Genomic DNA, 18,011 nt, shown 5'->3' on the forward strand with positions numbered 1-18,011 from the left:
AGTGGACTGCTGAGAAAGAATGGCAAGTTTTCTTTTTGCTTAAGCTGCTGAACCCACATATCTTGGCAACATAATGCACCATAATTCTGTGGCCTGCACTAAATCTCTCTCTTTTTTGCCCTGCAGTGTGTAACTTCATGTCACATGAGAAGTGTTTGAAGCACGTCAGGACCATGTGTTCCTGTATGGCTCCCACACAAGTACAGGTGAGTAAAACATGCCACATATGACAGGGTAGACAAACATGAACTTTATGGGTAGATCTCATGAAACTTGTTAAAAAAAACATAATCAGGTCATATTTAAAAAGTTGTATGATTTTTCACCTTTGAGACTTTTATTATATTATAGTGTTACTTTTTATTTTGCATTTATCAGTAAAAGCACTCCATTACAAAAATGAGAATCTAATAGATATTTTTAAATAAAAACATATAATATTTAAAATAAAAATATAAATACATTTTAAATAAAATAAACTTCAATTATTCTTAAAGTCAAACATCTAAATACATTGAGAAAAAAAAGGTTATAATGGTTTTATAAAAAAAAATGTTTCTACAAAATGTTTTCTTTTTTTGTGAATGTAACTTGGACATGATCTTATGCGATTCACCCTTATTGGATATTACACTTATAAGGCAAGACCAGGTTGCTTTCACTAACAGCATTATTGAGGCATCACAACGCTGGATGGATGCTCTTGATGAAAAGTCTTGAACAATCATGCTGTTAATGAAGAATGATCAAGCTGTTTTGCAGGGTATGATCATGCAAGAACGATCATAATTAGCAGTTGATGCTTTACCTGTCTTATCCGTGGCTTTGCATTACAAACAGGAAGTGCATTACACCCTGAATCTCCAATGAATTATTTAGTCCTCATATACTGACTGTTTTGCTCAGTGACACAGCAGTCAGTGTAGCCCTTTGTCCGGCCTTCATAATGAATTACTGATGACTTCCAGCCGTTTTGTGGTCTTTCGTGAAGGCCAAGTGTCAGCCAGCCTTTGTGCCTTTTGATAGCAGCTCTTCTAGCAATCTAGAGCTTTATCATAACAGAACGGAAGTTTTTTCTCTCTCTCAGTATACTCACTACTGATTATAAACCCAGTCTATAGTTGATTATCTCTATGTGTGGATATAATGCAGGGCCATCATTGTCCCGCGCACGGGGTGAGGAGGCCCACTTATACAAATTTTGTCCCAATCCCTATGAATTTTAGCAGTGGCCTTGGTGATATGAACATATTGTGTTGGCATGCTGATTTGGTTTGTTACACTTTGCTCTAGAATATTTGATTCTATTTGCTAGTCACATTTTGGATGGTTAAAACATTTTTTCACCATTGTTCATAGTAACGTGCTGGTGATACTTTAATGTATTTTGTATCAATCTTAATGTGTGACTTTGTGGCTAAATGTCAAAATGTAGATTTAGACCGAAAGATAATGAGGTGGAACAGAAACCACTGGTCTGAATGAAAGACGGGCCTTCAGAGACTCTTCTGGAAGTTTGCCTTCATACATAATGCATGCAGAGACAAACAAGAAAGTGCATGCAGTGTTTTTATTCTCTTTTTCTAGTTTCTTTGGCTGGAAGACTGATGTGTTCAGTTTGAAAAGGAAATGGATGTGACTTTTCTTTTTTTTACTGGCTGAAGACTTTTCTCAGCTCTGTGTGTGTGTGTGGGTGGGTGGGTGTTGTAGGAGTGAGTCAGTATCTGAGCCAACTGCTCCATTAACCTTTACTCAACAACCTCACTGAACCAATGTCACGATTATGTTCAGTTTAGTTCAGTTCCTGTCATGTCTGACTCTGTTATGAGCTCTCATTAGTTACCATGGTTTCTAATTAGTTAATCCTTGTCCAGCTGTTCCTGTTTAGTTCCCTCATTTACCATGTGCGTAGTCCTGATTCTGTTCTTTGTTGGTTATTATCTTGTGTTATGTGTTGTTCTACACCCGAGTTCTCAGTGAAGTCTTCTTTGAAGTTTGAATCTCACACCTGTGTTCCTCGCTCCTCGACAGCTCGTGACAATGCATCTGAGGAAATACGAACACAACAGTTTCAGCCTTTCGACACTGTTATTACTGAAAATCGAGAATATGTCCTTTAAGACTCGAAAAAGTTTTTAATAGTTATGTATCACATATTGTGAATAAGTGGAAATAATTTGTTTAATAAATTTGAAATCAAGAAATAATGCGCACGCAACACATTTAACCTCTGAAATGTGACAGATTTCCTTATGAAACAACATATTGGCAAGATAAAATGTAGGGTTATGTTAGTGGAAAAGTAAGGTAATTTAAGGGTTAGCGAAAGTAAATTGAATGAAGCTGTGAAATAACACTTTTCTGTAGAATAACTTGCACTGTTGAAACATGTACAATAAGGGATCAGTGTTATTTTAGTACAGGGTTTCTGAGTCTTAAAAAGGTCTTAAAAAGTCTTAATTCGCCTTCCACAAATTAAGGCCTAAAAAGTTCTTAAATCTGAGCAGAAAGTCCTAAATTTGTAAAATCATGGCATTAAATGTTGCATGCACTAAAAAAAAGAATATCTTCTAGTATTTTTGTTTTGTTTTCCAGTACAAATATCTAAACATCAAGATACATATACTTGATGCAAATTGAACATGAAGTCTTCTTTTCTGAGAAATAATAATAAAAAAAATATATGTGAGTTTATGTATAAAGCAAGAACAAATATGGCTATGGGGTATGACAATCTTGGAATTAAGCTGATTGAGACTATTGGCAGATATTTGTTATTGTTTTAGTCATAAACTTGCCTAATTTAATAATTTTCTTATAAATATTGACATTGTTCCATTCAATTTATTATTTTACTTGGTCTTAACTTTATCATTATAAAACCTGCATAAACCCTGTAGTAGTATTTATATGCTATTATAGTATCTATTATATTATGTATTATAGTAACTTTGTCATTTTTGTTTGTTTTTGTATTTTTTTTTTTCTGTGCTTTTGACATTTTTATTAGTACTTTAAAAAAAATGTTTAGCTTTGATTTATTTTTTATTTATTATTAAACTTACTTGGAAACATTATTATTATTTCTAATTTTCTGTAAAGTTTTTTGAGTTTAAGTGTTGTATTTTATTTTATTTCAGCTTTATTTTATTTTATTTCAGCTTTATTTCAATTATTAATTCAGTTAAGCGATAACCACTGCCAGGGACATTTATTAGAGACATAAATTGAGTCATTTTTAATTTGATGTTGTCTTTAAAGTAATTACTCACAATTTAAGTTTGATGAATCACAAATCTTAATCGATAATATGAATATCAATCAAAACAACAAAAAGAGTGAAAGCTTTATATATTACATATAAAGACTAGCAAAACCAAGCATGATTTTTCCATCCATTTTTTCCAAAAGCACTATTTCAGTTTTAGTAGAGAACTTCAGCAGTAGCCACAGAGCAGTGGGCAGCCATTTTTGCTGCCAATCACTTTGGGATCAGAGAGATAGGCTAATGACTGGAAACGAGGTCACGTCCGGTAGGATGCTCTGCAGTCTACTGTAGTGACTCCCCTGGGAGGCCAAGAGCCAGTGAGGATGTGTCCAGTGAGGATGTGGAGCTCAAGGACACATGCCGTAGGGGGTGTGTGTGTGTGTGTGTGAGAGAGAGAGAGAGAGAGAGAGAGAGATGGAGAGAAGTGAAGTGAAGTGGTGTCCCATACTCGTAATTTGTGCTCTGCATTTAACCCATCCAAGAGCACACACTCAGCAGTGAGTAGTGAACACACGCGCGCACACACACACACACACACACACACAGCCATTTTTGCTGCGGCTCTCTCTCTCTTAAGTCCGACTCTCTAACCATTAGGCCACAACTGCCACGGAGAGGGAAATGTGTGTGTGTGCTTGTATGGGGCCTCATCATCAAAGATTTGATTACTTCGGCAACCTTAAACACAAAACCTCGCCATATTTTCCTCTGTATTACATGGAATTATATTTTTGTCCCTAGAGTTTAGGTATTTTCTGTGCAGTGGCTGTATTTTGGATCGTGACATTTCTCAGCATTATGAAAATGTTGACAGTCCAGGCTTCTAAACAGCTGTTCCGTGTCTGTGAGCTTTCAGACATCATCGAGTTCGATTTCTGGCTCCATCACAAGCGTCTAAATAGCCTGATTTGCTTGAGCAAATGTCAAGCTATTTTTCTTTGTGTTCTCAAGCTATATATCCAAATACTGAGTGAAGCACCTAATCTATCCCATCGTACACTGTGCTGTGTTCTGTCGTGAGAACGTCAGCCCCTAAATGTCACTTCATTTTTTTTTTGGCTTTTTTTTAGCTTTTAGGGGTAAAACAGCTTGTCACTGGTCCAGTACCCTCAAAGAGGCACCTTTGCTTCTATTAGTATGTTAAGGGTATGGAAAAAAATACTATGGACAGCAACGGTTACCGTCAACTGTTTGTTTTGGAGTATATACTTTTTTTAATAGCTACTAATTCAAAATGTTATTTAGCATAGATGCATTAAATTAATCAAACGAAGACATTTAAAATGCAAAATATTTTTATTTCAAATAAATGTTCTTTTGAACTTTAAATTTATCAAATAATCCTGAAAAACATGGTTTCCACAAAAATATTAAGCAGCTAACTGTTTTAAACATTGATCTTAATACTGTTTCTTGAGCACAAAATAGAAGAATGATTTCTGGAGGATCATGTGACACTGAAGGGATGAATGCTGAAAAATCAGCTTTGCCATCACATTAATAAATTACATATTAAAATAGAAAACTTTTCTAAAAATTTTTTATTTTAAATTGTAATTAATTTTGCTACAATATTACTATTCTTACTGTATTTTTATCAAATAAATACAGCCTTGGTGAGCATGAGAGGCTTCTTTCAAAACCATGCTCAAACTAATTTATTTTCACAGTTTCTTTATAGTGTTCTCTGAATTTTAGCTGGGTATGAGAAACTGGGATGGGGACAAAATGACACACTTCACCTTTAAGAATGCTTAATGGAAATGTTCAGCAGCATAGACATCCTAAAGGGAGTTTTCCGCCAATTAAAGGGAGTTTTTCCCGTGTGGGAGAATTACAATGATGTTTTTTTGTAGCATGGCGAATGAAGATCAGCTCAAGAGCATGTCTCTCTAGATTTTACTCACCCAGACATCTTGGACGATTGGTTTGGTAACAGAACACCCCTCTAACCACTTATTCACCAGCCCACCAAAGTGTTTGTAGAATTATTTACCAACCTGCACATCAAGCAGCCAAAGACCTGGAGATATTTATCCAGAGCAGGCACAGTGCTGCCCGTTCAAGAGAGAGGAAATGGGAAGGAGAAGGCAGAAAGACTGATATCTCCTCCCGTTTCTGTGCGGTCACAATCTGCTGTGTGATTCAGAACGTGTTCCCATGAAATCAGTCGTTACAGATGGACACACGCAACAAGACAGCCCGCCTGGGATTTGTCACTGCATCCCTTCACTATATCAGAACAATTTGCTCTGGGTCTTTGAAAGCTCCAGCCAGGCTCACATTAAAGTTGTATCCTGGATGTTATTTAGCTGGATTCCATTTCCAGGTACAAGTGGGTATCTTTAAGTACTTTGTGATTCAATTTCATTCATTTCAATCAGTCACAGTCCAATTCCAAAGTGATTCTCAGAGCATCTGATTTTTTCTTGTTTTCGGTGTAAATGCACTGTTTTACAGTATACAGTACATGCTGCTGCAGACACATACCATTTTGTCTTATGTATACTTTTTCTTTTTTTTAAAAAAATCAAATGCTGAATTTGTGTGGATCGATCCAGAATCGTTTGAAAATTAATAATGATGCATTGGTGCAAAATGGAAAATGGCACTTACATATTCTTTTTTTCTTCTTCTATGCAATAATGATCCAAATGCGGTTTCCTTGATCCGATCACAGTACATTATACTTAGTTTTTCAAGTGTTCATGTGCTATCTGATTATGAAACGATCAACCAAAATTGCATGTTAGATGTAAAGGGGGCTTCTATAGGAAGTAAATGTGTGAAAGGAAAAGGAGAACCACTCACAGACCATTTGGCTTTTCTTTGAGTGCATTTAAATTGCATATGTTTGTTTAAACAGGTTAAATGCTTTTAAATATAATGCTTGAATGCACTCTAACAGAGGAAAGATTAGGTTTCAGTGTTGTATTACGTTCACTTATCTGAATGTACTTATTTACTGTAAGCTGAAACTGGATATCTAAGAATGGCCCATGTGGTATATGGCACTTGTTGTTCTCTATTCTGTTATTTTGACAAATGCTATACATTGAAACTTTACTTTTTTAGGTGGTTCTTTATGGTCTGCAATAGAGCTGTGCGATTTTGAAGAAAAATGTGATATGCGATACCTTGTTAAAAAATGCGATATTCGATATGCAATACGATATTGCTTAAAGTGTGAAAAACCTATTTCAATTATATTTTAAAATATTTAAAAAGGAAAATTATATAGCCAATTTGTTTCACATTCTTTCTTGGAAAAGAAAGACTCACTATAACTTCTGAAAGTGACCAGCAGTGTTTTAGCATTACATAAAAAGTAATGTCACAAATCAGAAAATGTCATTTTAACATCAGTGTGAACATACAAACAAAAAAAATTAATGACACTAATTTATATAATTGTAACTTTGCTTTCCATGCACTTTAAGTACTTCTTCATATACCACAGCAAAACCTATAGTCTGTGAAATTTCAAACATGATTAAAGGCAAGTGAACAGTCAGTAAGAAAAAAAAGAAATGGACGTTACAAGCATAGATAAAATAAACAGTAGTTTTCAGATACAGAAATTTAATAATTAAGTGTAAAATAACACTGCATGAATTACATTTAGATTAATCTTTGTTATAGCTGTTTTGTTGTTTGATTAACATTAGTGACATATTCAGCAGCACGTATTTATAGGCTGCTGTCCCTTTAAATCCGACTGCACGGATCCAGTATAATGATACACATCTGATTTCTTTCTCAGCTGTTTACATTCATTTAAAACATAACTGACTGCGTTTACGAGAATAATCATCTAGACGGGTACTATTGACATAATTCTGTGTGTATGTGTCTGTTCAAACATAAGGTTTGCGAAATGCAAATCAACTCGGTGTTTGCGCGCTGTCTGAAACACTTCTCTCTGTGTGCGCACGCTTTGCACATGTGCAGCAGAACAGAAGAGACGCTGTGTGAGATGCGGCTTGTGCGCGCGCTTCAGGTGTGAGTCAGACAGCAAGACGAGACTTGATTTAAGTAGCCTATTATTAAAATGATTCAGATATCGCACGCCCTTGCGATATGCATATTGCGATATTTACATTTGCGATATTTCGATAATTTCGATATATCATGCAGCCCTAGTCTGCAACAGAATCAGATCCTATTATTCATTTCCTTGGGGAATCTTGAGTTCTTTGCTGGTACATGAGGTCAAAAAGAAAAGACATCAGCTATTTAAATTCTAAATGCCCTCTGCATTTCTACTCCCCTCAACCAGACAGGAAGGAAGTTCGTGCATCCGCGTGCTTTCCCACCATTCACGCCAATCTAACAGGAAGTGATGTCACACAGAGGTACATTCAGATTGCGCAGTGCTTACTGGCACATGACTAGCCCATTAGTCATGTCTGATTTGTGATTAAATAGTTAGAATAAACCAGTTATTTTTAATGACTCTGTCAAACTGGTTTGCAAAACTGAGACCTTTAGGTAAAATGGTATGCAGATGACTAGGCACAGATGAAATATGCCGACACATTTCCTTGCGGTTTTTGAGATAAAATCTCAAAACATGGCAAAATGTGTTAAACTGCGGAACCCGAGAAATCTACTGAGTAGGGTGTAGATTTCTTGTGGGCCTGGAAATGACTCAAACAGATCACTGAATCATTTTGAACCTGTTCTTTGAAACCTAATGATTTGTTAAAGTGAATCAGACATAACATAACCGTGTGAGTTAGTTTCAGTTTCAGTGCAATGTGCCCTTCAAGTAGAGTTGGAAATATTGTAATGACAAGTTTCAAGCACATGAGTGGCCAATCAAAGTTGTATTTACAAATGGGAAACTCAGAATTCTATATGATACACAAGTTGCCGAAACATGGTGGAAACCCTGATCTATAATATAGGTGATATTGAATCTTTAATCCATATAGAGATCATTTAGTGAAAACCAAGTCTTTTGCACATGGTGTTAATCACTTAATATTCACGTTTTGCTTCACATTCAGCTGTGATGCCATGCTTAAGTGATAGAAATGAATATTTTTCTTTTTGGATTAGATGTAATCAGTAGCTGAAAACAAAGCAAAAAAATTATATTGTGAATAATAGATGTTCACAATATCATTATTTTGTTTTGTTTTTAAGATACTTCAATGTCACGATTCCGACTTGAACGCATGACCTGTTGTAATAACGAACATCTGAGTTTTGCTGGTGCACTTGAAGGCAGTGCAAGTCTCAGATTTATTGTATTAATCATTGTTCTCCTTGTTTGTGGTATAGGTTCCTGTAGCGCACTGTTTCGGTCCTGCCGGCCAGAAGAAGAGGTTCTGTTGTGTTTGCCGAAAGCATCTGGAAGGCAGTTCAGCTCTGCGCTGTGAAGGTGTGTGTGTTTTTTTCTCTCTATAGTATGATGGCATCAGGATGTTTTCACCCTAGTAATGATTCCAATCACTTTATTTAAGGGCATTGATCACATGACATGAGCTGACTTTGCCACAAACAGAATACCAAACTTGTCCAAATAAACAAATTTGAGCTCAATTCTGACCGTTTTTCTGTCAGAATGAATGCATTTCAAACAGGTTAGTCAATCATTACAGAAGTCATTTACATTTTGTCTTAAAGGGATAGTTCACCCAAATTAAAATTCAGTCATGATTTACTCTCCCTCTTTTTGTTCCAAACCTGTATGACCATCTTTTTTCAGTGGAACATAAAAGAAGATTTGTGTGTGTGTGTGTGTGTGTCTATACTATGGAAGTAAACTAAAACTGTTTGGCTACCATCATTCTTCAGAATATAGAGTGAATAAATGATGAAAGAATTTATTTTTTTGGTTGAACTGTCCCTTTAAAGCTGTAGTAGCAAAAGCAGTCTGTTTAATTATAAGGGTCAGAGAGAAGGTGGAAAATGTTCATGTTAAATTAAATGACAGTCTCGACTTAAAAGTGGTCTTTTGGGAAAAGAACCAAAATTGCTAGAAAGGTGTAGGAATGGCCTATTGAAAGTATGTCAGTTGCTGTTGGTTAGATATTTTTTCCTTTGCTGATACACATTAATGGGATAATTCACCCAAAAATGAAAATTCTGTTATTAATTACTCACTCTCACGTCGTTCCAAACCTTTAAGACCTTCGTTCATCTTCAGAACAAAAATTTAGATATTTTTGATGAAATCCAAGAGCTTTCTGACCCTGCATAGACAGCAGTGCAACTACCACGCTCAAGGCCCAGAAAGGTAGTAAGAACATCGATAAAATAGTCTATGTGACATCAGTGGTTCAACAGTAATTTTATGAAGCGATGAGAGCAATTGTTTGTGCTAAAAAAACTAGTTTGTTTAAAAAAATAAAGTTGTTATTTTTGTCTGCGCACGTAACTCAAAGCTTCATAACATTATGGTTAGAATTTTTAATTTTGGGTGAACTATCCCTTCAAGATGGTTTGCTGTTCAGGCTGGTTTGGTTTGCTGGTTTTAGAGGTGTTTTTTTATTTTTATCTTTTTTTTTTACAGTTTTTTCAGTTCTTTGACCAACTAAACTAGCTCAGCCAGGCCAGCAACCCAAGCTTAAACAAGCTTAATGGATGAAACTAGGCAGATTAAAGCAGGTCCCCCCCCACAGTGTTGTGGTTGTCTTCTGTGCTCAACAGCCTTTCTGCCTTATTTTAATAATCAGATTCTCTCAATGTTTTCTCTGAAACCTTTTTTTGTTTCTTCTGTTTCCTCAAACCATCTTGGTCTTTTTTTTTTTTTCTGTTATTGCTCATTTGTCTGTGCTGGTCGTCCCTGTTTGGAAAGCAGCTGTTGCCGTGGAAATGGCAGAATGGACTTTTGCAGTGGGCTGAATTCTAAGAACCGAGCTGAAAAGAAAAACATTGCACTCCAACTCTCTCTTTCTATTTCTCTTCCTCTCTCTGTGCTTACAAAAGGCACAAATGAAGCTCAGAAGAAAAGTCGGTCTTTAATTCCCACGCCCACTCAAACATTTGTTACAGCAACATGAGTTGTCTTTTTCCTCTAGCAGACCTGTAACACCTCACAGGCAGTACTAGTTCATCACATTTCCTCTGTCCTATGGAAATAAAAATGAATTTACCAACTGTTTTGCCTCATGTTTGCTTAGTGGATAAACATACAAAGAGACTCCATGATCTTTCAGTAACCTCACCTCACATGTCTTTCAGTGTGTGAGCTACACGTTCACAGCGACTGTGCCCCGTTCAGCGTTAGCGACTGTCGTGTCTGCCACCAAGATGGAGGGCAAGACGTTGTGAGTATGAGAACCAGGACTGCACCATCTACTGATGTATTAACCTGACTAAAGCCAGTACACAAGAGAATAAAACCATGGCTGACCTCCACTTGCTTTTATTATATAAATATAAATTAACATAAATTGTTTTATTTCATAAATTAGAGCTTGCATTAACTGAACATGTTACATAATTTACCAAATTTTAAAGTCATTGATGTATAATGCTAAATGATTTTTGGCGTTTTGACAGATCCTTATCTGGACTTTTCTATACTTCAGAAACGCTCCCACAGCAAAGGATTCTAATAGGGATTAGAATTGAAAAAAAAGAAATATAATTTTATTTCCCCTTGAGAAAATAGGTTGTGACACAAGTGAGAATTGGAGAGAGAAACAAGAAACTCCAAGCTTACTCTAGTGGAGTAATTCATAGGATGTTATTTATTGAAATGGGTGACTAGATTGCAAGGTTGCAGCCTGTTTTCTTTTATATTTTCACCTTACAAGAGGCAGAATAAAAAAAAAAAACACAGTGATTGATGAAACAAAGAGCTTTTGCCACTGAAGTTGCGTTACAACATTTTACTGACAAAAAAGAGAGATGGAAAATTTACAAGCCCGTCCACCTAAGTGATGGATAATAATTATATATAGTGCATCCTCTTAGAAACATCTGAGGCGTGAAAAGGTGTAAAGGGCAAAAAATCACTACATTAGTCAAACAAGTTTGAAGACTGAAATTGTTCCCTAGTACTCAAGATAATTTACTTTATTAGAATATGATCGTATTATAATTAGATTAACTTACTTATAAATAAAATTATATAATCGGATCATTTCTAGATCAAACTTTATCCTACCCCTAAAATTTAAGGGAAATGACAGGTTGATAAGAAGAGTAACACAGATGTTGATCCAGGAGCAGGTCCTGGGTTAATCACATTCCCTAGCTTTATTTTTGCTCTAGATTGTGTTATTGGCCACATGGTTTTTCCTAACCCATCATCCCCTCCTGCTCTAATAGGACACGTACCAGCACCACTGGCGGGAGGGGAACATGTCCTCAGGTGCACGCTGTGAGGTGTGTCGTCGCACCTGCAGTTCTTCGGACACCCTGGCTGGCATGAGATGCGAGTGGTGTGGGGTTACAGTAAGTGTGTGGTTTTTAAAGTTCACCCAATCTTTACTTGTCTTATCATTCAACGCTTTCAGTTTGCCTGTTGTCGGTTGTATTCATCACATAAACTTCTTCATTATTTAGTTATAAGAATGAAGGTGAGTTGGCTTTCAGACTGTCGTGTCTCACAATGAATCAATCTGTTTTTTAACAGGTGCAATGAAGGATGCAGCTCCCTTCAGCACTCACAAAATTGTGTTTGTCCTCGTGATGCCTTTTTCCAAATCAATTGTCAATACGTTCATTTTACATTCTGCATTTTTGTCATTAAATGTATGACTGTGCTCCAAATCACTCATGTATGAGTTTCCATTTCACCAAGAATGCTTAATTAGAAGTCACCTGCCTATGTAGGTAGGCAGTGAGGCAGGTTTTGGTAGAGTGCCATTGTGTAAATAGTATCGCAGGAGGGCGTTCCAATGACTTACTCTCCACCTTTTCCCGCATTGTTTAATTTAGCTCCTGGGGATAAAAAGCTCTACTCTACTGCACTTCAGCTATCAGACCATGTCCGTCTGAACACTAGCATGCATTTTATCCCCTCCCCAGCAAGTTTTTCATCATGTAGGTTAGTAGATGATGTAAGCACCAGTGCCTGAGCAGGTTTTTTGAGGACAGAGACTGCAGGGTACAGATTTGAAATGGCTGTTTGCAGCCCAAATACTTTGAAAGCATAAACCTCAAGGATTTAGAGGGATTTGAGAACAAAGGCACAAGGACTTACACACACACACTGTAGCTGTACTTTTATTTTAGTCGAGTTGGTGTGGTCTAGTGGCCAAAGCTCTATTTTGGTAACCGAAATGTTGTTGGTTGAAACCCTGCAAAGGTCAGTCCGTGCTCTTTAGCAAATCACCTAGCCTCTGGTTAATGTAGCACACTTACTACAGGGACAATCCTCCTATATATTGCTTTGGATATATAAATGTACTGTAGCTTGTAATCTCTTGGCTCGACCACTTATCTATGTTTATATGTTTGCAGGCACATGCGTCATGTTGCATAATCATACCCCCAGAGTGCGGCATGGGGCGGTTGCGGAACATGATTCTTCACCCCAGCTGCGTGCGGATCTGCTCGCGGAACTTCAGCAAAATGCACTGTTACAGAATCTCTGAAAATTCCCACCACAGCGAGATGGGTAATGCCTGGACAGGTTCACATTCTCACTGAAATCTGCAGTAGCCCCTCACTGCAGAACACAAGATCCAGGGGGCATGGTTGGATCCACATCTAGGGGGTGGAGATTGGTAGGTTTAGGGGTGGAGCTCTGGGAGATGGGTAGGTTTAGGGGCGACGATGGGTGGGTTTAGGGATCAGGGGGTGGAGACGGGTAGGTTTAGGTATATGTAAGATGGGGAGGAGTTGGATCTGGATCAAACCACACCCCCTGGATCTTGTGTTCTGCAGTGAGGACCATCTCGAAATCTGAGTGGACACCTTAAACTGAAAAATGTTCAGGTTTACAAGTTCTGTGGACAGCATGTGTGGCATGCTGTTCATTAGCACAGACAATAATTTTTACTTATCCGTCACCTTTGTAAAGTAAAATTGTGTTTATAGTAATGCACTTAAAAATAATTACAGATTTGGAGTCTGTGAGAATAAAAAAAAAAACATAATATATTTATTCAGCAATGATACATTAAATTAATCAAAAGTGACAGTAAAGATATTTATAATTTGTAATGTTAATGTTAAAGATTTCTGTTTCAAATAAATGCTGCTCCTGAAGCAAAAATATTAAGCAGCATAACTGTTCATCATTGATAATAATAAGAAATGTTACTTAAGCAGCAATTCAGCATATTGGTATTATTTTTGAAGGATCATGTGGCACTGAAGACTGGAGTAATGAATCTGAAATTACAACATTTTCATCACAGGAATAAACTATATTTTAAAATATATTAAAACAAAAAAAACTTATTTTTTTTTTATTGAAGTAGTATTTCACAATATTTATGATCAATTAAATGCAGCCTTGGTGAGCCTAAGAGACTTCTTTCAAAAGCAATCTTTAAAAAAATCCTATTGACTAAAGGTTTGAATAGTAGTGTATGTAGTATATATGTGTATACATTAAAAAAGCTGGCTAAAACATTCTTTTAGTGACGGAACTGCTGTTGTAGACAGATGGATTTTGAGACAGATGAAATGGTATTCTTGCACAGATAATATATGAAAGTTACAGTGATTATTTTGGCAATAACTTTGCATAGTTTATCAATCTAGTCTTATGATACATGCATAATTGGGAAGTCTGTGGTGTGAGTTGTGTTTTATATCCCATAGCCGTGCACAATAGATTTCCATTGTAAGAGTATTACTGAACACTTGATTTTTACTTGTTCTTACGAACTGGGAGACGTATCACAATTGTTTTCTTTGGTACTTGACAGCTTGTCACAGATGTATTGAACTTGTATTGAACTCTGAACATTTCTTCAGTCTCAGTGAGCACAATAATTCTATTCTGCTTTAATTACTACTTTCTGCGATTAAATGTGTAAGCCTGGAAATAAGATGGTTGGGAAATTGCACATTTAATGCCCCTTAATTCATTGTTAAGAGTGTCATGTTCACCTCTGAATATCAAATAACAAGCTCACATGTCTGCGAATGCTAATATAATAGAGAAGTGTTTTCTCCAGATAACCTGGATGATGTTGATACTCAGAGTCCAGTAACTTCAAAGGAAACTCAGTCTACGGGATCACCTGACACGGGTACAAACCTGGGCAAAAATCATATGGATAATAGTAATCACCTTTGTGCCCATATTAATCTCCTTTCTCCTGGCCCACAGGTAAACAGACGCTGAAAGTTTTTGAGGGTGACGATGCAGCTAAGCGGAATCAGTTTCGTTTGGTTTCAATCCCTCGAATAATCAAGAATGAGGAAGTAGTGGTGAGAAGGTTTTTTTTTTACCTAATCAGGTTTCACCAGAATTAAACTTTTACATTGTACAACTCAAAATTGTTATTGTAAAGACCATGCCTGAATCAAACTTTTTTTTGTCAGTGTTATGCTGATGTCTTTCTTCCTGTCCTGACAGGAAGCATTGCTCAGAGCGTTCTACATCCCAGATGAACCGCAGGATTACGAGCTACAGAGTTACAGCCAACAGGGACTGTTTACAGATGACATCATCAACCGTAACGGCACACCAGACAACAAGCCCATTTTTAAGGATACCGTGTCTGATTCCTGGCTGCTCAGATCAAAACCCAGAGAAGTGGAAGTGATGAAGATTTATCCCGGCTCGCTCAAGTGAGCTCGACTTCTGCTTTTAGTGCATATTTGCTGTTTTGTTTTGTGTTGTCAGGCTTTCATAAATACATAGATTCACAAGGAATATTAGAGATTAAATACATTGAGTCATTTATTTAACCAATCAAGCAGGGGTGCCTTAAGATAACCAAAGGCCCCTGGGCTACAGCATTACAGTAGGCTCCCCCGACCCCAGAAAACCTCTTTTTTTTCTTTCTTTTTTTAAGCTTCCTAACACTTATTTGTCAAATTTCGTTTTTTTGTCTTGTTTATATGCCAGTTAACATTCACAACACTGTTCTGCAAAAAATTAGATTATAAGCGAATCGGCAAATTCACTCTTTGCCACAAGGTGGCGCTTGTGGAACAGCAGAATTATATAGCCGTTACATTAAGTGTAAACTACATTATTACGGGCATTATACGGAGGTAATATGAAAGGAAAATGCCATCAGAACTTTCCTGGCTGAAATGTGAGTTTACAGGTATGATTTAAACACCATAAATCACACAAAATATTAATTATTCATCATCAGTAGATCAAAACAACATGGCATGTTGGCATAAATGTGGGTTATTTGGTGATTGTGGGAACCTAAACTGAGCCATTGGCTATATAGGTTACTACAACCAGTGTGTCGCTGAAAATGAGTGTGTGAGTTTGTTTACAGAACGCTGTTGTCACTGCTGCAAACTCCCATATAAATAATTATTCAAAAAATATAATTTCCCTGCAGCCAGTGGGTCCCCTTTCCAGTGTAGGCCCCTGGGCTTCAGCCCCTGAAGCCCATGCATTAATGCGCCCCTGTCATGCAGTAACGAAACAACGCTGTGCGATTCTCAAAGACGCGCAGCAGTTCTGATTATTTCCTGTATTTTCTTTGGGGGAAATAAAGCAAACAACAGACAATATTGTGTCTAAAATGTAACTTACAATAGTAACTTGCTTATTGAGCTGCTGTATAAAATCAGTTTTACATTTGCAATTGTTCTGATATTCAGGGAAAACCACACTGTTGCTCATGTGATATTGCTAAACTGTATCATATGATAAAAACAAAACAAAAACACATAGAGGGGCATTAAGGTCCCCACGTTTTGAATTTTGAGGGCATTCTAATGGTATTGCAGCTCGCACTTTGTTATTGTTTGTAGGCGATACATATTGCACACCACTATTTTATAGTTACTTTATATAAATAAGCAGAACACAATGGAATTATTTTAACATACAAAATGGTGTTCTATAAAATTTTAGAGGCTAACACATCGTAAAGATGTGCAGTTCTTATGTAAATATGGGAGATACAGCTTACAGTTTACTTATCTAAGGGTTTTATGGCACATCAGTCCTCTCGCTTTTCCAAACAAACCCTAAATCATCTCCAGACATCGCAAGGAAATTGACAATAGCAGTGTCGTGTGCCACTCGGCGAGGGCAAGTGTATATAAAACCCATCAAAACACACATGGCACGACTGATGACAAGCTTGCTGTTGTGTGTCTGGTTGCCACGGAGATGGAGTGACACAGCATCCATGGTTTACCTTAGATGTTGTTGCCATGCCAGCAGGAAATGGATCACAAATGCTGATGGAACCTCGTTGCCTACAGAAACTCGTCAGGAAACCTTTAGAGTTCATGAAAAGAATAGCAGTGCCACTCATGTGCTTGATGTTTCCATTAGATCAGACCTTTTGTTTTGTTAATGCGGGTCTGGAACTAATGAAGTATTTTGTGTTTTATTAACAGTTTTGAGTCAGGGAGGCAGTGAGTAAGACTTAACACATGCTGCCAGTTAGCGCCACAATCAGACGTGAATGTTCTTATGCAATATTTGACCACAGTAAAACAAAACATTGTCTGAAGTTTCAGTGGCAGACCAGTGTGTGATTTTATACGGTGCCAGATCACTGATGAATCATGGGATGGAACGTTTTTCAATGCTTAACGTTTTCAAATATTGCCGTAATGAGGAAAGTTCTTTCACGTGGGTTTCAGGGTTGGAGTCACCTCAGTTACTGCTGGGAAAAGCAACACAGTCGACTCAATCGTAAAGGAAGTGCTGGCACAAACAGGAAAACAGGTACCTTGGAATTGAATTCTCAAAAACACAACTTAGGTTTATTTGAATAAACCCTTTAACCCTACGTATTAGTACGGTACCTCAAAACGTAGAAATCTGTTCCATTATAAGCCATCAAAATATGTTTTGCTTACCACATAGTTATCACACCCTTGTATCCTAGTAGGAACTTTTGCTCAGGCAAATGCCACAATATATTTTTCAGAAAATGCAAAAAATCTAGTTATTTGTAATTTATGTACAATTTGTATGTTAATCCACATGGTTTCTGCAAATGTTCGTAGAATGAAAACCCTGCTGACTTCAACCTTGTAGAAGTTTTCATGAGCAGCAAACAAGGTAAGATGTCTTGCATAGGTTGTATATATTTTCAATAAATAAATGTTTATTTATAATATATATATACAGTATTATGTTCCAGTCTGGTTGATCAATTACCAAGCATGTAAATATTAATCAGGAAAATTAGATTTTCTAAGCAAAGTGTTAAAATTATGTGTTGCAAAAATTAATACAATTTCCAGAAAGCTACAGAATAAAACTAAATGAAAAGATTTCTGGATTTTGGGTAGTTATGTTGAACCAAAACAATTAAATTATTTACATTGGAAAAATTGTTTGACATTTAAAAGTGTTACATAGTATATATATATATATGTATATATATGTGTGTGTGTGCGCATATTTTTATACTTATATCACATATTTTTATATCTTAATTGAATTTATTGCTAGAAATTTTTTTTATATTTTATATTCATTAAATTCAAAACTACATACAGTAATAGTAAATATGATTTGCCTGGTTTTTATGTCATTGTCTCCAAGTATCTTTAAGAGTCTGATTGATATTAAAGGCATTTGTTGTGCAAACCCTTACAACACATAGAAAAGCGTAGAAAAATGTGGAAGGGTTTCACGATATCCTGATTTTGTGTTTCT

The 18,011-nt window shown here is 36.5% G+C and overlaps 1 protein-coding gene across 2 annotated transcripts in view; it reads left to right on the forward strand.

Moving 5' to 3' along the window:
- LOC107595737 (diacylglycerol kinase theta-like) overlaps positions 1 to 18,011 on the forward strand; it is a 34,373-nt gene that overhangs the window by 4,116 nt on the left and 12,246 nt on the right. For both annotated transcript variants that reach the window (XR_001610293.1, XM_016286226.1), the window contains exons 2-11: positions 127 to 206; positions 8,558 to 8,657; positions 10,463 to 10,548; positions 11,558 to 11,683; positions 12,695 to 12,851; positions 14,365 to 14,439; positions 14,520 to 14,620; positions 14,769 to 14,983; positions 16,985 to 17,069; positions 17,354 to 17,408. Coding sequence is in view for 1 of the 2 variants with exons in the window: in XM_016286226.1 (XP_016141712.1) it covers positions 127 to 206; positions 8,558 to 8,657; positions 10,463 to 10,548; positions 11,558 to 11,683; positions 12,695 to 12,851; positions 14,365 to 14,439; positions 14,520 to 14,620; positions 14,769 to 14,983; positions 16,985 to 17,069; positions 17,354 to 17,408 (1,080 nt within the window). In the remaining variant the exon portion in view is untranslated. The remainder of the gene's footprint in view (positions 1 to 126; positions 207 to 8,557; positions 8,658 to 10,462; positions 10,549 to 11,557; positions 11,684 to 12,694; positions 12,852 to 14,364; positions 14,440 to 14,519; positions 14,621 to 14,768; positions 14,984 to 16,984; positions 17,070 to 17,353; positions 17,409 to 18,011) is intronic.

Source organism: Sinocyclocheilus grahami, unplaced genomic scaffold, assembly GCF_001515645.1.
Source record: "Sinocyclocheilus grahami isolate Dianchi unplaced genomic scaffold, SAMN03320097.WGS_v1.1 scaffold208.1, whole genome shotgun sequence".
Taxonomy (NCBI): domain Eukaryota; kingdom Metazoa; phylum Chordata; class Actinopteri; order Cypriniformes; family Cyprinidae; genus Sinocyclocheilus; species Sinocyclocheilus grahami.